We start from the raw sequence: 26,929 nt of genomic DNA, 5'->3' as shown, positions 1-26,929 counted from the left end.
AGAAGAAGAAGAAGAAGAAGAAGAAGAAGAAGAAGAAGAAGAAGAAGAAGAAGAAGAAGAAGAAGAAGAAGAAGAAGAAGAAGAAATGTGCCTGTTGTTAGAAAGCAAGGTGAGTTCCAGAGTACCATGGATAGGATAGTGACTATTTTCCCATGGTGGAACAGGATTTTTTTAAAAAAAAAACTTAGTAAATATAAACCAAACCGTTATATTGGTCATTCTGAGATGTGATGTTATGTGGAAATTTGAGCTTCTGTTTCACATATTTTTGTTGTTTGATTTCCATGTACATGTGTGTTACTGGGGCCTGAATGTAGGGCCTTTGCACTGAGCTGTATCCCCAGCTCGTTTTACAAAACCATAATCTTTATTTTGAGACAGTTTTGCTAAGTTACTCAGTTACCCACCCAGGGCTCAAATTGTGATCCTTCTGCTTCAGCCTCCTAGAGTGTTGGGATTATAGTTGTGTGCCACCACATTCGGATTACAGGGCTCCAAGTTTTGTTCAACAGATCTTTTTTACACTAATAGAGAATATAAAATTATTGAGTCTAGGGCTGGGAATGTAGCTCAGTGTAGGGTGTGTTCCTGGCACACTTGAAGCCCTCAATGTGATTCTTAGCACTGCAACAATAGATTAAACTGATGGATTTACTAATAGATAAATATGGTGGATGTAAATTGTAACTGATATATGGATTTATGAGCAGGTCAAGCTTTTACCCACACAGGATAAACTTGATTTTAATTTATTACTTCATCAAAAAAATTCACCCTGAGTTATGGTTAAAACATCCGTCCCTGTGACTGGGCATGGTAGCGCATGCCTGTAATCCCAGCACTCAGGAGGTTAAGGCGGAAGGAATCACTATGAAACTGAGGCCAAGTTGGGCTATATAGTGAACATGCTACTAAACTGTGGCCAAACTGAGGCTATAGTGAACCCAAGGCCAGTCTGAACTACATAGTGAGAACCTGTCTCAAACAATACAAAACAACCCAAAAACATGTTCCCCTGGGGGTACAGTAGTCCAGTGATACAACACTGATGTAGCATATGCAGACTTGGAGTTGATGCTTGTGGAGGGCCATCTGAGCAGCTCTTATTGAAAGAAGAGTGATTGTCTCCATTTGGCTGAGCCTGATCCTATTTTCTTGTATTGATAATGTACAGAGCTGGCTAAGACTTCTCTTTATCTTTTCAATTGGCCTTACACAATGTATAATGGTGTAGCCTCGGTGCTGGTGGTAGCTTCTGAAAGTGGCACGTGTGTTTCCCTGATAACCACACCTGCTGCACTTTAATGTGAGCCTGGTCAAGACAGGAAGAAGAGCCAGTGCTCCACGCTGCCAGCTGGGACCAAGCCTCAAAATAGAGGCTATGACTTCTTGGGGTTTGAAAGATTATCACATCAGAGCAGAATACAAATCACTTTTTCTGCATATCACAGAGGTAAATGCAGGCCTCCTACCTAGCCCAGCTCACAGTACTCACCTACTTCCTGCAATTCTCAGTCATTCATCCTCAAGCCACTCCTTCATGACTGAATAAAACCTGGGTTGGGCCCTGGCTGGAGGCCTTTGTTCCAGATAGCCATCACCATGGCTGGACTTAGGACCCCTTAGCTCCCATAATTATAAATATGCTTTAGTGTCTTTATTTTTGCTGTGGGTTGCACTGGAAGTGGTAGATTGGAATTAACTTGGTGGGATTCCAATAACATATCTTTGGGATTACAAATATAAACTTCTTGGACTGAGATGAGGACCAGGAAGGGCTCAGTACTGATGTCCAGCATTACAAAGGAAACAAAAAGCACCCCAAGATGAATGAATAAACGAATATCAAATCATTTAGGGTAATTTCTCCGCTGGGCCTCTAGTTGACCGGAATTTGTGTCTCACCAAATTTAAGTCAGAGTTCTTTTTTTTCTCAAGGTTCTCCCCACACAATGAAACTGTCCCCTCGCACTTTCAATTCCTGTCTCTCAACAGCATTTGCCATGAATCTGCTTTCCCTTTCATTTTAGTTTCTGAAATATCTACACAGACACACTGGCAGCATCTGCCCCTGGCGGGGAGAGGTCCGGGTGGTGGCGGAAGTCCTGTGCTCTTTCTCTCAGCACGGTATCATTTCCTTGCTGGTCTTGCCACAGAGAACTCTAATGAGTAATGATAACCGTATCTTTTCAGTTTGTGTTTTGTATTTAATGCCTAGGGTTCTGGAAGATTTCGTCAACCTCTCCACCCTAGGTTCTGGTTTTGTTCTTGCTTTTCGGTTCAGCCGCATGTGGGTAGTGACTGGTCTCCTACCTCAAGTCACGCTTGGCATGGTTCTGGACACCCCTGTAGTGTGGCAATGGCTTATATGTCCTAATTCCTAGCGAGCCTTCCAGGGCTTACAAGTACAGTGTGAAGAAAGTGGTCGATCTGTGGGGAAGGAGAAGCACAGGAAGTGCGAACCCAAGAACGTGTGCGTGCGTATGTGCGTGCGTGCATATGTGCATGTGTGCGCGCATGCGTGTGTGTGGACGGGGTGGACAGGCTGACCATACCCACCAGCAGGGGCTGCTCAGATATGGCCCTTGGGCAGGTGGAACATTTAGCTCCCGCTCTTCCCCACCCATAGTGTTCAGAAGCATTTACAACTTTGTAAGGAAAAGAATATGTCTATTTGACACACTTCTTCCACTTTTGAAATAATGTTTCTCGTTATGCTTCACATTTATTACTGCACGTTGGTTATACAGTGGTACCTTGGTTCACAAAGTCCATTCTCTCCACAATTCTCGCTGCAAACCAAACTGACAAGAGTCGAATCAAATTTTCCCATAAGGTCAACACTGACCCTAGTCATTGAATTTGATTTGGTTTGAGTCCAGCTAAATTTGCAGCCGGAATTGCGCAATCAAGTTAATGAACTGTACAGATTAATGGGTTTCATTTGGCCAGTTTTGTACACACATATTAATGTATTTTAATCATTTCCCCTTCTTCGCTCCTTTGTCCTACCCTATACCCCAGTTTCACATTTTGGGGTTTCATATAAATATTTTGATCATATTCATTCCCTCTTTACCCTTATACTTCCCAGTGCAGCATACTACTACCTCTACTACTATTGGTCTTTTTGAGACAGGGTCTTGCTATTCAGTTCAGGCTGGTCTTGAGCTCACTTTGTAGCCCAGGTTGGTCTTGAACTCACTCCTCCTGCCTCAGCCTCTGGAGTGCTGGAATCATAGTTATGTTCCACCACATGCTGCTCCTAGCATAGTACATTTGTTATTATATAGAAATTAACCTAAGATTATTTCTTGATTATTTCATAGGGTCTGTTTTCACTAAAAAAAAAAAAAAAGAATAATGGAACACTCAGTCAAGCATACCATAGGCAGTGAGTCTTGGACAATTATCTCCAACAAACATCTGCTATAGATTTGAACACCATTCATTTACAAGAAGAATCTTTTCTAACCGCATTCACCTTGATTTTTTTTTCTTTTTCTTTTTTTTTTCTATCTTGGAGGCCCAGAGGAATAATTCTGTGTTCTTTGTATTATTGAATTTAATGCCTGCCTTGAGGAGGTGGCTGTGGCTCCAACCCCAGGCTGTGTGCATGCCTGGCAATGCTGTACTCCTCCACCACTGAGAGCGCCCTGTGTGCCAGGCTGGCAGGCACGTGGACCAGAGGAACAGTTCCGGTCTTCAAGACTTCACCCGCATAACAGGAAATGAAAGTTGTATGAAAATAGTTGCTGTACAAAAGGAAACACACAACACACGCGAGCAGAGGTGACGGAGCGCAAGTTTTATGTGGATGGAGAGACTCCACTCAAGATAGAAGGAGTTAGGGCAAGAGAAGGCCCCTGGATGATTTATGATGCTCTGTGGTGAAACTCGACCTTCTTCCCTTTTTAGATTTCTCCACGCCTTTGTGTCAGTCCCAGGCAAGGCATCTCATGGACAGAAGTCTTCAGGGAGCAAAGGAGGGACATAAAGCAATCTCAGGTCTCTAGCCCTTGGCAGGCCAACTTTTTACCTACACCCTCCCCTTCTCTCTCCTCCTCAACAAACAATGTAAGAAATACCTGAGCAGGTAACACACCAACCTGCAGAGGCTGGCTTGTCCCCTCTGGAATAAGCCCAGAGTCCTGTCCTGAATCTGTGACCTTGATGGAGTTAAGCATGCCCCTCAGCTTCCTCCTTTCTTTCTTCTTTCCTTTTTTTTTTTTTTTTTTTTGGCAGAACCAGGGATTGAACTCAGAGCGCTTGCACTCGCCAGGCAAGTGCTTATTCTACTGAGCCATCTCCATGGCCCCTTTCTTCCCTTCTTTAACACAAGGCTGCTCCTCTCACATTGAAATCTCAGCTGTGTCCCTGAGGTTAGAAAGTACAAGAGAAAAAAAGGGTCACATGGTGTTATCTGATTTCAGTGTTGCTAATGTGGTCAAACTTGCAACAGTGTTACCCACACCACTTGAATTTTCAGAGCTCCCAGAGAGTGCTGCAGCTAAAGCCCTAACAGCCTCCATTCCTCATCCAGGTCTCATTTAAGTGTGTGGTGGCCAGTACAGGTTAGAAGATCAAAGGGGCTGCCCTATGAATTTACCAAGCCAGGCAAACTGGATTTGCAACCTATAGATTTAAGAGAAGTAGAGTTCAAAATAGTTAAAAGGGTGGGAGGGGAGAAGATAAAGAGCTTGAGGGGACAGCCTGAAGGATAAAGAGGGTGAAAGGTGGCTAAGGGTCAATTCACTAGTCCAAATCACAATCGCTGATTATACTGATGACTGAAATCAGGGCTTTTGCCTCAGGTTATATCCCCAGCCCTTTTTAATTTTTATTTTGAGGCAGGGCTCTTGCTAAGTCCTTCAATGCCCTGGCAGGGTTCAAACTTGAAGTGCTCCTGCCTCAGCCTCCCAGGGTGCTAGGCAGACAAGCCTGAGCCAACTTATGCAGCTCAGTGAGGTTACTTTTGAGGGGGGACACAGGACCCTCGTCTGTGCCAAAGAAGCAGCTCTGTAAAGAAGGTGGGTAGAAAAAAAAAAAAAAGGTGGGTAGAGAGAGCAGGGGCCAACAGTTTCTCTTATTACGGAATGAAGAAATAGGTGTAAGCCCCAGGGTATGCGGCTGAAGCTTCCTTTGGAAGCAGTCCTTTGATGAAATCGCAGGAAAAGCAGCTGCTGAGGAGATGCGGGCTGACAGGAGGCTGGGAGGTGCCCCGGGCTGCACTCGGAGCCCAGCGCGGCGTGGGAGTAGAGGGAGCCGGCCAACCCAGCGGAATGGAATGTGAGCTCTCCGGAGAAGCCAGGATGGTGGTGTGGGTTATGGGCTGTTTCTGCTTCTGCAGGCAAAATAACACCATTCAGACTCCAGCCCTGGAGGGAGGAGGGGGCAGGGGAGAGGAAGCAGGCGGTTTGAGAGCACCAGGGTCAGAGGGTTGTAACCCTAGTCTGTGCAGTAAGGAAGTGGGAGCCAAAATGAAGTTCCCACTTTTGTTTCGGAAGTAATTCACAGCCAGGTGGGTGGAGGCAGAGCTGTGTGTAACCTGTGGGCTGCCTTGTGCCACTTTAGACCAAAGCAGGTGTGCTCGCGGATGCCCAGGGCTGATGGTTGTAGACGCGTGATTCCTCTGCCCAGCACTCCCCTGGCTTTCTATTTTTTAAAAAAACACTTCCTCTCTATGTTTTTTTTCTTTTTTCAGTACTGAAGATTGAACCTAGGGTCTTCACACTGAGCTGTATCCTCAGGCTTTAGCTTTTCTCTCTCTCTCTCTCTCTCTCTCTCTCTCTCTCTCTCTCTCTCTCTCTGCCATACCAGGGATTGAACTCAGGACCTTGTTCTTGCCAGGCAAGCACGTATTCCACTGAGCTATCTTCCTGGCCTTCTTTTTTGTTTTTTAAAAGACTTTTCTCTTTCTTTTCATTTGAGACAGGGCCCTGTAAAGTCACTATATTGCCCAGGCTGGGCTCAAACTTCCAATCCTCTTGCCTCAGACTGGAGTGCTGGGGTTACAGGCACACCACCCCTTCCACAGCTCTGGAAATTCTTTTCATAATATTATATATATAACATAGCTGTTTGGTATTTGAAAAATGCAAACATATTTGTCGTTTGGGATCAAAGTACCTGACAATGGGAAAAGGTCCAGCGTTAACACTGTGGATGAATGGGAGAATTTCTTTAGGACCTCTGAGGGGCCTGTGACTTGCTCACCCAGGCTACTTCTATGACACTGGCATCTGACTAAAGTGCAAATAACATCATCATCATCATCATCATCATCATCATCATCATCATCATCATTATTTTTGGATTTTAGGAATGGGCCTACAGGGTATTTAGGGTCTCACTACAAGATTGGACTCATAGTGATTCTCCTGTTTACAGCTTCCCGGCATGTGCCAAGTGCTGGGATTACAGGCGTGTGCCCAGTCTCAATTGCCATCTCAGTGCGCCCTGTGTCCAGTGGCAGGGCAGGCCTGGTGATGGAACCCCCGCCCCTGCTTACAGGGGCTTTAATCTGCTGAGCTATTTGGCCAGCCCTCAAATAACATCATTAGAAAGCTCCCTTCTGTAGGCAAAGTAGTAGCATTTATGTGGGCTCATCATGTTTTTAATTGAATTCTTTTTAACCATGCAAAGTGCTTAAGGTGGTTGGTTGTCTCAGCAATCCCCCCCCCCCCCCATACTGGCAGTTAAGAGAATTTTGGCATGCTTTGAAGGGACCCCGGTTTGAGTAGGGAGCTTTTTTCAGGGTTAATAACCTCACAGTACAGACACTGAGGGTGACATGGTAAGGTCCTGCCATTGTTTTACAAGGAATGATTTTTAAAGCCCAGGTTATACAAGGGTAGGTGAGCAGTCATTTAGCTAAGCCATGTTCAGATAGCAAAAACCAAAACAAACTGCTCAGAGAATCTAATACTTTGTAACTAAGATCAAAGAAACAGAAAAACAATTAGTTGTTTGCAACACTTGCCTTAAATGGGTATTACAAAAATAAGTCAGTTTAGTGAACTTTTTTTTTTCAGTACAGCTTTCCTGGTAGTTTTTACCAGAAGGAAAGAATGTGATATTTCTTTTTTTTTAGTTTTTGTTTTGTTTAGATTTTATTTTTATTTTTTGGGGGCCGGCTCAGCCCACCCCAAGGGTGGGGCTGACGCAGCATGTGTTACTAGGGATCAAACCACACTCCCTATGTGCTTTGCCTAAGCTTGCCTAAGCAGGTGGTTTAGACCGCTGAGCTATCTTGCCAGCCCAAGAATGTAATATTTCAACGTAGATATCTGCTAATTAATTCTTAAGAAAATTTTAGGGAAAAATGGCAGTTCATTTGCACAGATAGCAGAACATGCTCTAGAATGTCAGATCTGCACGCTGGGGGTGGGGGTGGGGAAGTACCTGGGTAGAGCCGCACGAGTCCATTTGTCCTCTAATAAAAAGAAAGTGAGGACAGATAGATGGAATATCCAGGACTCAAGAGGCCTAGCAAATCTCCTCCAATTGTGTATTTTTTCCTTTAATAAATTAGTGAATTTTTTCCTGCTTCTTACCTGCCTCGCCTCATTTTCCTCTTTTGGACACAATGTCTCCCTGTGTAGCTCACTCTGGCCTTCAAACTCACAGTGATCCTGTCGCCTCGGCCTCTTGAGTGCTGGGATTACAGACGTTTGCACTTTAGGAGGCTGAGTTAGGAAGATTGCAAGTTCTGTACTGAAACACAAAAATTAAAACAGGGCTTGGAGACATATCACAAGGTTCAATCCCAAGTACTTTTTTTGGTGACACTGTCTCACTTTCTTCTATTCACCTCTCCCCCAAATCTTCCCGTCCGTAGAACTTTCCTGCCTCAGGCCTCCTAGAAGCTGGGACTACCTGTGTGCGCCCTCACATAGGGCTTGGTCTACTTTCTTGGGCACTGCTTGAGCCACACAGATTTCTTATCGGGTTGGGGATATTGTTCACACCCAGGACTCCTCCGGGCTGAGTTACTATCTACTTCAAACTGTAGTGCAAATCACTGCCCAGAGCAATTTATTTTCCTTCAAAATTTGAAGCATTCTGTGAGGCATTTCCCTCCCTGTTTATTATGCTTATGTGTTCACGTCTGGTCTCCTACAGTGTAATCATCAGGAAGAAGGTGCACACCAGCTTTTCATTTTTATTTCTGCTCGGCAGGAGGACAACGAACATTGTAAGAAAGAGATAATCCTTGACCAAAAAGCAGACGGGCTCTCAGCACCACGCAGCTCACTTCTTGACTGAAACACACATTGGATTTATTCTCTCCCTTTTGGACTCTGATAGTGAATTTGACAATTCTTGTTTTAAAATCACCACGTGCAACATTTCTGGAGTTAACAGGAGACCTGGCAAAGGCAGGAAACCGGCAAAGGCAGGCCTGCGGGAGGGTGGCGTTGGCGGCCACCGACTGCTCTCTGCAGACCCCAGGTCGCGCTGCAGATCCTGGGAACCAGGGCGCAGACAGGTCCTATATCTGGGCCTCACGCGGCCACGAGCTGAGAACCCAGGTCTGCCGACCCCACACCACACAGAGGTTTAGAGTCGGTGACTGAGAATTTAAGGTCAAAATTTCTAGAGAACGCACACAGCGACCGCATAGACACCGCCGTGACGTCACCGCACCTGGCAGGCGGCTGGGAGAGAGGGGCGTGGCCTGCGCCGGGCGTTCTCGCGAGACCTCCGCGTCGCGCGCGCTCGCACCTTCCTCGCGGCGCTCGCTCGCGTCTCCTCAGAGGTGGCGGCGTCGAGACGGCGGGGCCGAGGGGCGGGCTCGAGGGCGGGCGGCGCGCGGTGGATGGAGGCGCCTGCTCAGCCCGTCTGACTTGGAGTGGCCGGAAGGTGTGGGGAGCAGCGGCGAACTCCCGCAGGTCCCAGCATGGGTGAGTAGGGGCGCCCCGGCCCGGGTGGGGTGTGGGGTCCCGCCTCGCGCCCCGCGCCCCGCGCCCCTGACCACCGACCCCCCCCCCGGGGGCTAGCCTCTGACCTCTGCTGGGGTCCCACTTGGCTCCGCCCCCTACCCCAACCTCTTGCCCCTCCCCCGACCATCCCACCCCCGTCACCCCGAAAGCGTGGGGAAGGGACCCAACTTTCCCTCATACTGGGGTCCCTTCCGGGGGACTCGAGGGCCACACCCCGCCGGGCCCTGTCCCGGGGTCGTGGAGCCGGCGCTTCTGTGCAGCCGGGGCCGGGGCCAGGCTCCGCGGGCTCCGAAGTTCTGTCTGCAGGCGGGGGAACCCGAATGGGTCCCAGGATCCTGAAAGGAGTTTTTTGGGTACTGTATCCGTTCTCGGGATCAGAAGTTAAGCGCAGGCTGGACGCGAGCTCCCTTGATTCTCTAAAATTTATTTAACAAGATAGGTTTTTTTTTTTTTTTTATTTAAAGATTTGTGCCTCTGTAAGTCCGGAGCGTGTTTTGTAAGAATAAAACCAAGTTGGGTTTCGTGGAGCAAATCAGGCGACGCTATCACTTCTCCCACTCAAGAGTTGGTGCTGCTTCCTATCCACAAACCATTACCGGAATTAATAATTCATGAAGCTCACAGGATTTAGTGGCCGGGCAAATGCAGAGGACTGCTGATGTGGCACCCGCTGCCCACACTTTGTTTTGTGGGGGATGCGTGGAGCTCGGTTGTTTGTAGACACTCGTCTAGCTGTTTGGTGTTTTTAGACTTTCTAATTTTATGTTTCCTCACTTCCCTCCTGCTTTAAGGTACCTTTTACAGACCAAGTGTTCCTGGACTCAGACAGTAAAACAAAATGTTTGCTATTTGGAACTTTCCAATGAATTCTTTTTTAATCCATTAGTTGCCCTTACACGGTAATTGTGGGCTTATTCCTTTAAGCACCAAATTATAAAACCACTTACCACTTTAGATGAAAATTACACTAAAATTACATAATTCTTTATCTGTCTTCAAAAAGATGCAGGGTGTAATTAAACTTCTTTTGATGTTCTCTAATCTTAATTCATGACTTTCAGTTGCTAGGATGGCCTGAGAACCTGTTGGATGGTTTGTTGGAACTGTTGATCCCAGTGCTAAATAACACACTCCATTGATTTTTGAAGTAATTTAAGGTGCTCCCCCCCCTTGGCTATTGGCTGTGCTTGTAACTTGGACTAGTGCTCTCTCTTCCCCCATCTTCATGTCTGTTCAGTTTCTGGAGTGTGGAAATCACATTTAGGTCTGTGATTCTGCATAGAAGAGAAATCAGTAGGCTGTTACTCAGTGTGAGGCAGCTGAGAAAAGTAAGTGCGTACCAGTATTTAGCCACTGCAATCCCTACCTTCTTACTGGCTGACCTGTGTTCTAGATGTGCATTGTCAGGTCAGAGTCAGCATACCATCAACTTGACTACTCAGATAGTTTTGAAAGGTTAGTGAGGCTTTTTGAAAAGCACCAAGTTTTGTCATTCATCTTTATTTCTTAGGATTTAAGATGGCATTTTACCTAATTTGTCATAGAATGCAAAGCTTTGCATTTTTTTTTTTTTTTTGAGAGTAATGTGAATACCTTTAACTGATGGTCCTTATTAGGTGATATAAGTGACAGAGCAAGTCACTTACCCTCTCTGCTTCAGCAGCATCTGGATCTATAAGTGGGATGAAAGTATCAATTGTGTAAGTTGTTAGGACCTACTGAGCTATTGTAGAGTGCAGGTTATTTTCATTTTGAAATGATTTCCTTAATTCTTGTAATAACTCAAGAAAAACAATTATTTTTGGCCATTGTTAGAAGCAGGAAATTGTCTCTCAAAGATCAGTGAAATGAAATTATTTTGCACTAATGCAGAAATTCAATTTTATATAATGTAACTATAAAAAATTATATAGATACTAGTAGTTCTTTACAATGTTAAAAACAATGCAAGGGGCTGGTGAGATTGCTCAGTGGTCTAAAGCACCTACTTAGAACAAATTTAGCAAAGCACAGAGACCACGGTTCAATCCCCCAGCACCACATGCCAGCCAGAACTGCCCCCTAGTGGGCTGAGCTGGCCACACACACACACACACACACACACACGCACACACAAATAAATAAATAAATAATTAAACAAACAAACAAACAAAAAAAACAATGCAAAATGGGCCAGGGAGATAGCTCAGTAGAATAAACCCCTACCTGGCAAGAGCAAGGTCCTGAGTTCAATCCTTGGTCCCCCCCCCAAAAAAAAAGTGCAAGAAACTGAATTATTTGTTTATGGCTTAGGAAAAATGTTTGTTGATAGGACTGTGCCTCCCCCCTCCACCCCAGGCTGGGACACTAATAAAGGACTTCATACATGCTAGGCAAGTAGCTCTGTGACTGAGTTACATCACCTTCCCAGGGAAGACATTTAAGTGGATGAATGCTAGTAGAGACTTCACTTGAATTTTATATTGTATTAATGCTTATAATTAGTGTTTGCTAAGTGGGAAGAATGCCTGTCAAGAATTGAAGCACCTGTATGAAGGAATTTGAGACCTTAAAGGTGAAAGATACTGTGACAGAAAATGTCTCCTATCCCTCTATACCTCAGCTATACACTTTAGTTTCTTAGTTGCCAAGATAGTAGTTCTTGTTCCATTTCTCATTGCTTCTGTCTCTTAGAAACAGATGGTCACTGTGATGCATAGCTTGGCAGTATGATGCACACTGTATAACCTAATTGATAAGCCATTCTGCCTCTGTATAGCCTGCTTGCTTATCCCATATAAGCCCTAGACCACCAGAGATCAAGACCTAATAGTGTGGAATGATCCTGATTAGCGCCCTTTGATATAAAATAAATCTGTCTCCAAATTTGGGTGTTGTTTCAGTGTTCCTGCTTGTCATTGTATCAGGCAGTATTTATTTTTTGTATTCCAAAAATACAAATAGGAATTTTAGAGTGAAAGAAGATAGAAAATGGCACAAAATGTTGTCATATGTGAATTTTTATTTTTGAGAGTATGCAGATCTTTTTTTTTTTTAAATGTATTTTAAAAAATACAGGGTCCACAGATTCTCACTATACAGATTGGACGCATAGCAGTCCTCCTGTTTTCAGCCTCCCAAGTGCTGGGATTATAGGCGTGTGTCACCACGCCCAGTATCAATCACTGTGTCAGTGTACCCAGGGGGCGGGGCTGGCATGGCACACCAGGGATGCAATCCGGACTCCTGTGTCTGCCTAAGCAGGCGCTTTGGTCCACTGAGCTATCTGGCTGGCCCAAGTGTGCAGATTTTTTTTTTTTTTTTTGGTGGAACCGGAGATTGTACTCAAGCCCTTGCACTTGCCAGGGAAGCACTTATGCCACTGAACCATCTCCCTGTGCATTTTTTTTTTTTTTTTTTGGTGGAACCGGAGATTGTACTCAAGCCCTTGCACTTGCCAGGGAAGCACTTATGCCACTGAACCATCTCCCTGGCTCTTTTTAAAAATTTTTTTTGGAACTGTAGATTGAACTCAGGCCCTTGCGCTTGCCAAAGAAGTGCTTATTCCACTGAGCCATCTCTCCGGTGTGCAGATCTTAAGGACTGAGTTTTCTAATAATTTCACATAAGATTATGATCCTTTAATTTTAAAATTTATTTTACAAGCTTATCTATAGCTCGAAGTGTTGGTGCATGCCAATAATTTACTCTGAGAAACTGAGGCAGGATTACAAGTATGTTGCCAATCAGGCAATTTAAGCAAGACTGTGTATCAGAATAAAAAAAGGACTAGGGCTGTAGTTGTGTGAGGGCCCTTAGATCAGTCCCACTGCTGGTAGAAAAAAGCTTACATGTATTACATGTAGACGGACATTTGTAACTGGTTTATTTAATACATATACTTATGTAAGAGTGGTTTTGTTATTCTCTGTTGTGCTGTTTGGAGAAAATCTTTATTCATGCAGATCAGTAGTTACAAATAGAAATTGCCTGCCAAGGGGCCGGGGAGATGGCTCAGTGGAATAAGTGCTTCCCTGGCAAGCGCAAGGGCCTGAGTTCAATCCTTGGTTCCACCAAAAAAAAAAAAAAAAAAAGAGAAACTTTGACTGCCAACCTTTCACTATCAGGATTTACTTCAGTTAAACTAGTGCAGAGCAGGAATAAAATATTAAGAAATTTTTGTTTTAAAGTTGAATTGCTGACCAATCTAGTAATTGGATTCCGTAATTAGAGAACACACTCATGATCAGATTTTTTTAAGTGTTTCAAACTTCGAATAGTTTTATTATTTTATTTTTTTTTCAATAAATTACTTTTTTTTTCAATAAACCGGGGATTGAACTCAGGCCCTTGCGCTTGCCAGGGAAGCACTTATTCCACTGAGCCATCTCCCTGGCCCTGAATAGTTTTAATATTTGAATAGATTTAATGTAAACCATATTGTGGGTGAAAGTTAAATTTATGGTATATTTTCCTGAATAGTGAGTCTGAAATTTGCTGTGTATCTCTCAAAGAGAGGGGCTCTACAAAGTAAAATAATATAATAATTTTGTACGATATAATTTTAAGGCACTTAAAATTAAAAAGTTATAAAGCAGGAAGTCTTTTCTATCTTTTTTTTTTTTCCAGAACCAGGGATTGAACTCAGGCCCTTGAGCTTGCCAGGCAAGAGCTTATTCTACTGAGCTAACTCCCTGGCTCCAGGAAGTCTTTTCATGTTATCAATAAAAAAAGTTCTAAAATTATATATACCTAACCCAAATATGTGACACCAACCCTGCTTCCTCTGATGGAATATCTTCCCCTATTATATGTATTTTGAATTTGATAAAAATGTTTACTTTTCTGATTTATGTAAAGTAATATCTTTGTGTCAAAGGCATGAAAATAGATTGAAAAATGTGTGGAGTTTCTTGATTTTGGTGAGCATAGGGCAGATCTACAGAACTGTTCAGAAAAGAAAGAACAAATAAAATGTAATATTGAATAATCAGTGTGGTGGAGCTATGACCTGCTTGTTGTAGGAATTGATATTTGCTATACAGAGTCAACACAAACAGAATTCAGGTGCCAAATAATATCTGCATATGGGCAGAACATCTTTCTAGAAGAGGTAGGATAGAATGTTAGTTTGGAAAATCTGCATGGAGGTTCATATATGCTTCCACTTGGCAAGTCAGGACCAGGTGTATGTGTAACAATTCAGAGTGCATCTAGGAAAGTGAGTGGGTCAGCTTGGTGCTGGACTGAGGTGGGGTTGGCAGCAGGCATTGGGGAGCAAACAGCTCAGACTGGCATCCTGGGGAAAGGGAGGAAAAAGGATCTGTAGGAGACCTTCAAGACCTAGCCATAGGAAATGAAGCAGACAGGGTCCAGATTTCTTATGAGAGATACAAGGTAGGTTCAGTCATACCTGGGTATTCATTTGCTTTAAGACTTGAATTTTTTTATTTTACGGAAGGGTCTACAGGGTGTTCAGGGTCCCACTACTAGATGGGACTCATAGTGATCCACCTGTTTAGAGCCTCCCAAGAGCTGGGATTATAGGCACATGCCACCACGCCCAGTCTCAATTGCCATCTCAGTGCGCCCCAGGGGCGAGGCTGGCATGGCAGGCCCCAGGATTGAACCCTTGGCCCCTGTACCTGCTTGCAGGCGCTTTAATCTGCTAAGCTGTTTTGCCAGCCCTAAAACTTGAATTTTGTTTTGTTTTTTGCGGAACTGGGGATTGAACTCAGGCCCTTGTGCTTGCAAAGCAAGCACTTATTCTACTGAACTATCTCCCCGGCCCCTTAAAACTTGAATTTTGTACTTGACACATTTTGACAAGAAAATTTTTTAGTGAACATTAGCAACTGAATCTGGATGATGTAAGTGGTCTCTTTTTTTTTTTTTTTTTTTTTGTGGAACCAGGGATTGAACTCAGGTCCTTGCACTTGCCAGGTAAGTGCTTCAACTGAGCTATCTCCCTGGTCCTGTTAGTGGTCTTAAGTAACATTGGATTTTAATGGGATCTTCTGCCTATCTAAATGTTTGAGAATATTCATGGTTATAATCTATTATTCCATCTGTTTATTTGGTCCCAGGTAATCTAATGGGTTTACCTTTATGCTCTTAGTTCAGCAGGAGCCTGAAAACAGAGCAGATTGTGAAGTGTCAGCATGCCTTTTTTTTTCAGAAACAAGCACTAGACACCCTTGAGGATGTTAAGCAATTAAAACTGCCAATGTAATAGTAAATGGGCAAGTAAGGCATAAGAAATTTTAAAGTACTTTTAAGTTTTAAAAGCCATTCTTTCTTTCTTTCTTTTTTTTTTAGGAGTTCTTTCTCTCTTTCTTTATTTTTGTGTGTGTGTGTGGCCAGCTCAGCCCACCAGGGGGTGGGGCTGGCTGGCATGTGGTGCTGGGGGATTGAACCATGGTCCCTGTGCTTTGCTTAGCTTAGCTTAGCTTGTTCTAAGTAGGTGCTTTAGACCACTGAGCCATCTCACCAGCCCCAAGTACTTTTAAGTTTTGATCCTTTGGTTTTTTTGGTATGTTACTATTTTAGACAAGTTATTAAAAACTTTCTCTGTTTCTCTGTGTGTCTGTCTCTGTCTCTGTCAGCCTCTGTCTCTGTCTCTTTTTATAGAGTATGTTGTCTGTCCTTTCAAGTCCTTCCCTTCCCACACTTACTTTTGGGTTTGTTAGATGTTTAGATTAGTTGACAGTAGGGCCATTTAAATGCTGCTATGAAATACCTTGAATTCCCTTCATAATTTTCCTCGGGCTTTTCTAACTTGAGAACATACTATAATGGTATATTTTTGAGTCAGAACCTTGGTTTTAGCCACAAGTGAGATAAGCATTTTCCTTTCAGCTTCTACATGTTTCCTTATTTGGAGTAAACTTGACATTCTTTTTTTGTTTGTTTGCATGTTTTCTGTTTATTTCTGAAGGTCACAGAGGGCTGGATGTTCTCTCTCTCATCTGCATGTTTTTATTGAACCCTGATTTTCTAAAAGCATAGTTGTTTGCAGTTAAAGAAATTTTACTCTAAGAAGAAACTCTGGTGTAGAAGATTTTTTTTTTTTTTTAAATTGAGGCTGGGGAGATATCTCAGTGGTCTAAGTGCCTACCTGGCAAGTGCAAGGACCTGCGTTTGATCTCGGTACCACCTGCCCTGCCGGTCCACCCTGGGCACAACAAGCTGACCACTGAAACAGCATGGTGGTGCACGCATCCCAGTGCAGGGGAGGCTGAGACAGGATAATCACTGTGAGTCCGAGTCTGAGTCAGAGCTGCATAGCAAGATCCTATACCAAATAACTAATTAACTAACTAAAAAAATTACCAATATCCAGCTTAAGATTTTGGCAATTGGGGCTGGGGAGATGACTCAGTGGAAAGGGCCTGAGTTCAATCCCTGGTTCCACCAAAAAAAAAAAAAAAAAAAAAAAAAAAAGATTTTGGCAATTATCTGTTATGACAGTGTTATGGAATCTTTTCCTGGAACTTTAGTATACCATATCTTTTTTAATGATTGTGTTAGACTTGATGTTTAATACTTTTTTTTTTTTTTTTTTGTACTGGGGATCAAACTTGGGACCTTGTACTTGCCAGGCAAGCCACAAGTGAGATACACTGAGCTACATCCCTGGCCCATGTTTAATACTTTTTCAGCTTTTGTATAGCTTAGAGTTTCCAGCATGATTCTGTAATGGGACGTATTCCTGTGTCACAGATGTCAACATATAATAGATGATAAAGAGTATTTGGACATGAATTCTTGCATTAGAAGGCAAATAGGATTTATTCATCTCTCATGATGTGACCAGTGATGATAGATGATAATAGTAGGTACTGGCAATTATGTTAGCTTTCTGCTGCTCTAATAAAATACCTGATGTAATTAACTTTAAAGGAGGGAAAGTTTCTTTTGGCTCACTGTTTCAGAAGTTTCAGTTCTTGATTTCTTGACCCTATTGCTTTGGACTTGTGGCAGCACTGCACATCATGGCAGGAACACCTGGCAGAGGAGGCCTGTTCACCTTGTGGCAGTCAGGAAGTGAAAAAGAGACAGGAAATGCTCAGGGTTCTGATAAGCTCTTCAGGGGCGCAACCCAGTAACCTAAATTCTCTGGGGTCCATTCAAGACCCACATCCCACATAATAGCAGCAGTAGCCAAAATAATTTTTCTGTATCCTTGGCATGAGTTTTACAGTAATACACCTTTCGCTTGAGGTGATACATTGGAGTGGTTTTTTTTTTTTTTTTTGGTGGCCCTCAGGGCGGGGGTGGCATGGCATGTGGTGCTGGGGAATTGAGCCATTCATCTCTGAACTTGCCTAAGCTTGCTCAAACAGGTGCTTTAGACTGCTGAGCTATCTCACTACTCCCCCCTTGAGATATTTTATTTGAACTTATTTTCTTTTTTTTCTTTTTGGTGGAAATGGGGATTGAACTCAGGCCCTTGCGTTTGCCAGGGAAGCGCTTATTCTACTGAGCCATCTCCCTGGCCCCCCTTATTTGAACTTCTTAATGATCTGTCAGTGCTCCAGTATTGAGGTCAGAAACTTACTTAAATTCTAAACTGACTTTATTAACTTTAAGAGTTCCAGTCTTATTGTAATAAATGCCAAAGTATTAATAAAGTCCTGAATAATTTTTATGAAACATTTATAGTTGGTCATTCAAATTTATGCTATTGTAAATGGATTTTCTCATTTGCTTTTGAAGCAAGATTATTTAGAAATGTGTTCTAAGATTTAGTTTTACTTTAGGCTTTAATTAAGATTGCTTCTTTACTAGGTGTAGTGGTGAAGTGCTGTAATCCTGGCACTCTGGGAAGTTGAATCAGGAGGTTGCAAGGTACAGCTCAGCTTGGGTAGCTTAGTAACTTTTTCTTTTGATGGTACCAGGGATCCAACTCAGGACTTTGTGCTTGCCAGGCAAGCACTTATTCCACTGAGCTATCTCCCCGGCCCATAGTGACTTATTAAGATCCTGTTTCAGAATAAAAAGGGACTGATGATGTAGCTCAGTATGGGCCCTGTAGGCAATCCCTACTACTGCACACTCGCCCACCCCAAATTTTTGCCTGTCATTTGAAGCAGTTTACACTCATAAATTTTTTGCCTTGCAGTTTTGGTGTGTGTATACACACAATGTAAAATAAAGAATCCATTTTTATTTATGTACTAACTAGGTCATTCTTAATCAAATCGGAGGGAGCAGTTTAAAAAATTGCTAAATGCTGAAATCAAGGTTTCAGACTGCATGTCAAATGGAAATATAAAGGCTGTATTTCAATTCTTAAAGTATTTGCTTTTGCACAATATTATTCTTATTTTTCTTATATTCTACAAAACCCATGTAGATTTATAACTGGAACTTGACATTTTAAAGCCTAAATAAAAATTCTTGAGCTGGGGAGATAGCTCAGTGGCATAAGTGCCTGCCTAGCTAGCACAAGGTCCTGAGTTTGATCCTTGATACCACCAAAAGAAAAAAAAAAATCTTTGTTATTCTATACATTTCATGTGTAAATGACTTCGTTTATGCTCATTAATGCTGAAATCTGCATTATTTTACTCAATTAAAAACGTTTTTCCTCCTTTTCATGACTAACAGAAAATTGGGAGCCTGCTATGTCTACTAACACTGATTATCACTTTAATATGGAGTAATTGGTGAGACAGCCAATCTAATAAATAATGCAAAATTTAAATATATTGAAATATGGCCATATAAAGCAGGCTAATGGAATGTTGCCTTAATGAAATTACTGTTTCAAGTAATTGGTTGATGACTTTTTTTCTTAAATGCCTTACTTTATGGCTTATTGAGCTTTAGTTAAGAATCAGTATTTCAGATATTAAGCATCTTATTAGGTGTGTCTGTTAATTACCTGTTCCACAGCTACTTAAATAAGGGAAAGTTACACATTTTTAAATGTCATGTCTATATGAATCTCTAATTTATTGTTAAGTAAATTTAAGCATAAAAATAGACTCTTTCAGGGCCAGGGAGATGGCTCAGTGGAATAAACGCTTCCCTGGCAAGTGCAAGGTCCTGAGTTCAATCCCTGGTTCCAGAAAAAAAAAAAAGTGTACTCTTTTTAGCTTCAAGTTGGTGGTGATGTGTATACAATTTTAAAGTAAAATTATGTTTGAAATAGGCATTATGAAACAAATACAGATAAGTGTACCTGTATATATATATTCTTTAAAGCTATGCTAATCATACTTTTAAGTTTTGTAGTGGTCATGTTAAAAATAATTTAGTGAAATTTGAATAATTTTTTGGTTATGTTGGATAAAGAACATACATTTATTTCAGCAGGTTAAGTATAAAGTGATTGATGAGGTTACATTTTTTTTCTGTGTTTGATATTTAATGTACTTAACATTTATATAACATCCCTGTGTGGGTTATCTATATTTCTAGTGGTGAATTTGTGTAGATATTTCAGTATACAGCATTTTAATATGTGATTGCTGGCTACTAGCTGAATAATGCAGTTTTAAAATGTAAATCTTGCAAAGTTCTTGAGATTTTTGTGTCAGCAAATCTATTCTGGACCTAATGAGGATGTATGTGAAAGTGTTTTTTGAACCATAAGGCTACTTTTTCAAATATTTAATTAGTGGTAATTCATTAAAATTAAATACATAAGTATATTTTCTTGTGGAAAACACATTTTACAGAATTGCATGTAATAGGTTTCGTGTTTTTGTTTTCTAAATAAAGTGATTTTTGAGTGAATACTATTGCTGATGCAGGAGGATTGAAAGTTTTAGGCTAGTTTGGGCTACTTAAGTCCTATCTCAAAATAAACATTTATTTATTTATTTTTAAAATTTTATTTATTTATTTGTGTGTGTGTGTGTATGTGTGGCCAACTCAGCCCACCAGGGAGCGGGGTTGGCTGGCATGTGGTGCTGGGGGATTGAACCGCGGTCCCTGTGCTTTGCTAAGCCTGTTCTGAGTAGGTGCTTTAGACCACTGAGCCATCTCACCAGCCCCAAAACTTAATTCTTTTTTTTTTTTTTTTTTGGTAGAACCAGGGATTGAACTCAGGTCCTTGTGCTTGCCAGGGAAGTGCTTATTCCACTGATCCATCTCCCGGGCTTCAAAATAAACATTTAAAGGGCTGAGCTTAACTTTAGTGAAGAGAGAAGTATTGTTTCAGCTTAGTACTTTTTAAATTTCAGAAACAAGGAAAATATAAGAATGGTATTTCACAAATAAATGCTGTTGATGGAGAGGTGGAAAGGAAAACAAAAAATTTTTGTGAGCATAATGAATTCCCAAAAATGACATGGAGAAGACATTTCACAGACCATCACTTTTAAACGTGTAAGAATATGCATGGGCTTTTGTAGTGCAGTTGTTTTGGAGAAAAGCTGTATATTCTTGGGATTTTTCACTGAAGTTTGTGATCTGAGAAAAATTCTGAAAAATTGCTCCGGCTGTTATGAGATTTCTTCCTCATGTTCTAACATTTGTGCTTCCCTTGAGTGTGTTGTCTCACATTATTTTTTCTTGGAATAGTAATTCTTTAATAAGTCTGGTTTAAATTAGCAATTGTTTGTTGAGATTTTGTATCAATACTAGCAGAAACACAAAAATGGAAGACAAAATGTTTGGCTTTTGGATACTTACTCATTAGTGAGGAAATTGCAGTACATTGTGATAGGTGTTAACATTTAGTGAATATTAGGTATTTCTGTTTCAAGCACAGTTTCAAACACTTTACAGCCATTATTCTTATCAAATTCTGTGCCATTTTGAGTCCTGTTATTTATTTTATGGATAGGAAACAATTCAGGACAGGTGTTTGAACTCAGACAATCCTATTGCTCTGATTATGCTCTCAAGTGCAATAAAATGTGGATCAGCTCTTTCTCCTGGGAGTTGTCATTTGGGTTATAGATAGCAGACATTCTTTTTTTTTTTTTTTTTTTTTTCGGAACTGAGGATTGAACTCAGGCCCTTGCGCTTGCCAGGTAAGCATTTATTCCACTGAGCCATCTCCCTGGCCCCAATATATATATATATTTTTTTGGGTGGAACCAGGGCTTGAACTCAGACCCTTGCACTTGACAGGGAAGTGCTTATTCTACTGAGCCATCTCCCCGATAGCAGACATTCTTGATCCTCCCTTATCCTGACCTCTTGCTTGTATCCAGTCTGTCATCAAGGTTGTAATTTAACTTTATAATTTCCTTGTTATACTCTTTATTTTTATTTATTTGCTGTATTTTGCAGTGCTAGAGATTGAATACAGGGCCTTGCGCATGTTAAGCAAGCCCTGTACCGCTGAGTCAGATCCCCAGGATACTTATTTATTTCTAACTGTTAGAATATAAGGTCTGAAAGAGGTTTAAAAAATTTTTTTTTAGATGTATTTGAAGTATACCAAGAACTGTCATTTAAGAGGAGCCATTTAAATATTTGCTGCTTGTACTTTGACTGTAATTATACTTCTTTTATAATTAGTATATATGAAAACTAAATTTATTGAACAAATCAATGTTAAATTTGAAATGAGAATTAAAAACTGTTATGTTATAATCTTACAGTTCAGTGGTACAAAGTACCTGTTGTTTACCTGTACTAGGGTTGGAAACACAGTGGTGAGGAAAGCATGATTCTTTGCTCTCAACTGCTGGTCAGATTGTTTTTAGAACTCTGATTTTAACAATTCTTTGATTCCAAAAATTAATTTTATTTTCTGTTTGGAAATAAAAATTTATTATACAAAATAAATCTGTATTTTGGTGAATGCTTAGAAACATGGAAAAACATGGGCAGGTGTGGCATGTGGTACTGGGGAATTGAAACAAGGTCTCTGAGTTTACCACTTGCCTAAGCAGGTGCTTTAGACTGTTGAGTTATCTAGCCAGCCCCCATTGAATCTTTTGTGGATTGGGGGACCATTCTGGACATTGTAGGACATGCAGCAGTATTCCTAGTTTATGCATTCCCTAGCCAAAACAATGGAAAGGATTTCCAAACATTGCCAGGTGTTCCCTGTGGAAAAGATCATCCTGGTTGAGAAAAGTTGCGCTCATATAACATATAACATGAGTCAACATGTTACAAATTTGGGTGTCTTGTGAGAAGACTGTTGCTGACCCCAAAGCTAATTTTCTGAGGCAAGGCTTGGAGTTGACTTCATATCTTTTACTGGGACCAGAGGGATGGGATTTACAAAGAAAAATGCAAAACTTTATTAAATATATATATATTTTTTAATGTATTTGGTTGTTGCAGGGTCTCACTATACAGCTTGAACTTGTGATCCTGTTTTCAGCCTCCCCAGCACTAGGGTTATAGGTGTGTGCCACTACCCCTGTACTCTGGCCAGCTCAGCATGTCCTTGGGAGTGGGACTGGTGTGGCATTCTGGTCCCTGAGCTTGCCTAAGCTTGCCTAAACAGGCACTTTAGTCTGCTGAGCTATCTTGTCGGCCCTTAAATGCTATTTTTGAACTTGATTACAATTTTCTTATTTTGTCCGTGTGATAAATTAGATATTCTAAAATTAAACCTATCCTGTGGTGACTGTTGTGATTTTGAGTTCCCTTTATTGGCATTATAAATAAAATGCCTTGTACTTAAGGGTATATATTTCTGGGTGTGATCTTTGGTCTTAATACTGTTTGAATTATTTTAAAATACTGATTAGTTAGTGGAATTTGATAGGCTTGTTTGTGTTCTGTGGTAGTTTTCTAAGAATTAATCTTTAAAGTACATAGTGTGTTTTAGGGTAGTGTTTTCGATGCCAGTTTAATCTGGTTTCTAATGTTATTCCTAGATTATTAATCTGTTGTTTTAAAAAGAAATTCTATTGAGTACTTTGTTTTTTTGCATTAATATGTATGTTTGTACTACATGATAATTATATTCATCTTGGGGCAATTGATATATATATTTTACCATAATCATTTTACTTCTCCTTTCTGTTTTCTAGTTTCCTCGGTCTGCCCCCCCCCCCTTTTGTGGTGCCTGGGATTGAATTCAGGACCTTGCACTTGGCAGGCAAGTGCTTATTCTACAGAGCTATCTCCTAGACTCTCAGTCCCCTTCTTATTTTTTAATTTTTAATTTTTTTTTTTTTCTTTTGGTGGAACCGGGGATTGAACTCAGGCCCTTGCACTTGCCAGGGAAGCACTTATTCTACTGAGCCATCACCCCGGCCCTAGTCCCCTTCTTATTTTCAGATTTTTTATTTTTTATTTTATTTTTTTTTGTGGTACTAGGGACTGAACTCAGGACCCTGCGCTTGCCAGGCAAGCACTTACTCTACTGAGCTGTCTCCCCAGGCCCCACAGTTTTGTTTTTTTTTAAAACAAAATTTCCAGTTCATTCAATATTTAGGTTTGTAACTTTATATTACATCTAAGAACCAGACTGGCTCAACTCTAGCATTTCTCTTTAGAATGTCAAATTGACAGGCCCATTTGTGTACTTCTATAAGCTCTGTGGCTCCAGTTCATTTTTCATTGCTCATCTTGATAGACATCTTTGAAGTATTCAATCTTTTGAGATGCTTTGGAAGTAGATTACTGAACTAGCCCACCATACAAATACTACTATTATTTGAAGTGGTTTAGTAAAACTGGTCAATCAAGTAATCATAATTTTAGTATTTGGTATGAGGGAAGATGATTAAATGCTAGCCAAATCTCTAGATAGGATCCTGGAGATCTATTTTACTCACTTTGGAAGATGTGTTATTCTAATAAATGAAAAGTTAGTGTTGTTGAATGTAGTTTGGTAATCTGAAAAAATAATGCTACTTAACTGTGTATAAAAATAGCTTTTTTAAAAGAAAAAGTTAATTTCATTTGGAAAAGGTCATGTGGGAACCTTTTTTTTGTGGGGGGTGCCATACTGGAGATTGAACTCAGGACCTTGTACTTGCCAGGCAAGTGCTTATTCTACTGAGCTATCTCCCCAGCCCAAGAAAAAGTCCTAAGTATTAGAGTTGTTTGCTTTTACCTGTATCATAAAAGAACACACATCTACATAGTTGTCTTAATTCTTTAAGTTTTCTTAAATTAGCACATGAAAATAGTCGTGGTGATACAGAACCATAATACCAGGTAATACCTGGCATGGTGGTGCATGCCTGTATTCCTATTGTTTGCACGTGGGAGGCTAAGGCAAGGCAGATTGCCATGAGTTCCAGGTAAGCCTGAACTAGTTGGTAAGAATGTCTCAAAAAACCAAGAAAAGAACAATATGAAAGATGTCTTGCCAGCAGACCTGCCATAAAATAAATGTTCAAAGAAGCTGGGGAGATGCTGGGAATATAGCTCAGTGGCATAAGTGCCTGACTGGCAAGCAGAAGGTCCTGAGTTCAGAAGGTCCTGAGTTCAGTCCCCAGTACCACAAAAATAAAATGAAATAAAAAAGCCGGGGATGTAGGTTATTGGTGGAGCACTTATACAACACATGCAGGGCATGGGTTCTATCTCCAGCATTGCAAAAGGAAAGATAAAAACAAATATTATAACTCGGAGCGCAGGCATTGTCACTTGATCGTTGAACAGATTGAAAGAGGTTACTTTTGCGAGGTCACGCTATAGTGATACCCTTGTTTTTGTTTTTTGCGGAATGGGGATTGAACTCAGGCCTTTGTGCTTGCCTAGGAAGTGCTTATTCCACTGAGCCATCTCCCCGGCCCAAAACAAATATTAATAATGACGTTCTTCATGAAAAAAATAAATCAGAAGTGCAAATCTGCGTTAAAAAAAAAGTATAGAAGTAGTTGAAAATAGAACAAAAACTTATTGTTTTATTCCTTTTCACCTGCTCAGCCCACCCTGAGGTTGGGGCTGGTGCAGCATGTGGTATGGGGGATCAAACCACAGTCTAAGCTTGCCTGAGCAGGCGCTTTAGACCACTGAGCTGTCTCACTGGCCTTTACTGTTTTATTCTTTTTTTTTTTTTTAAATCCTGCCTCAGGTTTATTTGTACAAAGAACACAGGAGGATACCAGTCCCCCACAGATGGCACCCCAGGGAGCACACCTTCTGTTTTTAACATCAACAGATAAGAGGCTTTTACTGTGGAACCTTCACAGGGGTCTAGGCATCTTTGGGGGCTGAGCACCTTTGGGAGCTTAGGCTGGAGCAGAAGCTGGAGCCCGGGCCTTGGTTGGAGCAGCACCTGGAGCCTGGGCCTTGGTTGGAATAGAAGCTGAAGCCTGGACGTTGGCTGGAGCCTGGGCCTTTGGCCAGCAAGGCCAGCTACCCTTGGCAGTGTGGGCACAGATACTCTTCCCAAGCTTGAAGTGGGCAATATAGGCAAGTTGAGTGAGCCTATGGTTTATTCCCTTTGGGATGATCTTGGGCTTGACCTCCTTGGGCTTGATGAGGACCTTGATAGCCTCAGCATGTACATTCATGGTGTTGGTGTTGTTTCCTTACATCCTCTTGAAGCCCTCCTTGTGCTTCTTGGCAAAATGCATGTTCCTAAGGAACTTGGGATCGATCCCCTTCAGAGATTTGTATTTTTGTGGAATGGGGATTGAGGTTTCTTGATGCCATTTCTGTGCTATTTTCAGGACTGGTTGTGCGTGTTGTGGTTCTTGGGACAGGCCATAACTGCATTATGAACCTTGGCTGCCAAGCGCCTATTGTTTTATTCTTAACTGATCTAAAAAATAATGGTTTAAAATAATAACATCAACAGTTCATTGGGTGGTTATAGTGTATGGATTAGAGAAGTGAATGATATCCATGTAGTATGTGGGCAGGGAAAATGAGTGAAGGTCATAAGGGACAGATGGGGGAAATATTTCATGGTGTCTAAACACATTGTTTTAGAGGTACTTCAAAGTAAACTTAATTGTAAATACACATTGCAAACTTTAGGGTAACTACTAAAATAATTTTTAAATGTAAACCTCTTTATTAAATACAATTTTGTTAAATAGTGGAAAAGTCTTGTTTAATTTTCTTTTTTTGTTTGTTTGTTTGATTTTTTTTGGAGTTTACCAATTTTAATAGAATGAATTGAGTTTCCAAAATACCGAGGTGTTGATTCCTAAAATGGTAGTCTACATGTTTGCTGTATAATAAGCTCTTGAATTAAATAAGGTTTTGTTTGAGCCATTTTAACTTTTCAGCAAATGGTTATATACTTTCTGGTAAATATAATTTTTTTAGTAACTTGCTTTTACCTAGTTAACATATTCACTGCAGGGTAGTACTAACATAAGGCTTATAATTTTTTTTTGTGGTACTGGGGATTGAACTCAGGACCCTGCACTTACTGAGCTATCTCCCTGGCAAGGCTTATAGTTTTTAAGGTTGTCCCTCACAGTGCCACTCGCAGGGTTGGGGGTTTCCAACTAGCTTTATGTTAGATGGACTTACAGATCTGTTAGACCTTTGGTTATGACTTATTAAAGTAAAAAGATATATATTAAAATCATATGAGGGCAGTGAAGCATAGAGCAGAGCCTAGGATGAGTCCTAGGGTGGAGCTTCCCATCATCCTCTCTTGTGGGATTATGGAATCCCTTACTTCCTTGCTGCAATGAGATGTAGCACCACACACCATGTTGCAAATGAGGAATACTTGCCTGAGCCTCAAAGTCCAGGGTTGTTTTGCTAATATACAGTTGATGTCCTTTGTGGCTGATCTTTGGCTTTCTGGCATCTCTTGGTGTAGAATGGGTAATGGCTGGGTCCAAACCCCCGCATAATCACACTTTTGGGCCTTTGTTGTGATCTCCAGGTAAAAGTTTCCCAAGACATCAGAGTTTTCACATAAACCAGAAAACTCTTAGTCTGGGCAAGGTCCAAACCTCCTTTGAATAATGTTAATTCTTTAGTGCACAGGAACTACAAGGAGATAATAATAACATTTCAAATCCTTTCAGGCAGAAAGGGTAACCAAACCTCTGGTAACTTTTTTTATTTACTACAGAATGAACCCAGGGCCTTTGCATCTCTAGCCTTTTTTTTTTTTTTTTTTTAATTTTTTTATTTTTATTTTTTTTTTT

The 26,929-nt window shown here is 41.2% G+C and overlaps 1 protein-coding gene across 1 annotated transcript in view; it reads left to right on the top strand.

Annotated features, from left to right (window-relative positions):
• Positions 1-8,739: 8,739 nt before the first annotated feature.
• Positions 8,740-26,929, top strand: part of Cd2ap (CD2 associated protein) — a 132,784-nt gene continuing 114,594 nt past the window's right edge. The window contains exon 1 of the mRNA XM_023719181.1: positions 8,740-8,906. Within this exon, the coding sequence (XP_023574949.1) occupies positions 8,903-8,906 (4 nt within the window). The 5' untranslated portion in view covers positions 8,740-8,902. The remainder of the gene's footprint in view (positions 8,907-26,929) is intronic.

Source organism: Octodon degus, unplaced genomic scaffold, assembly GCF_000260255.1.
Source record: "Octodon degus isolate 3935 unplaced genomic scaffold, OctDeg1.0 scaffold00005, whole genome shotgun sequence".
In the NCBI taxonomy this organism is placed as follows: Eukaryota; Metazoa; Chordata; class Mammalia; order Rodentia; family Octodontidae; genus Octodon; species Octodon degus.
This window is presented reverse-complemented; position numbering and strand designations above follow the sequence as displayed.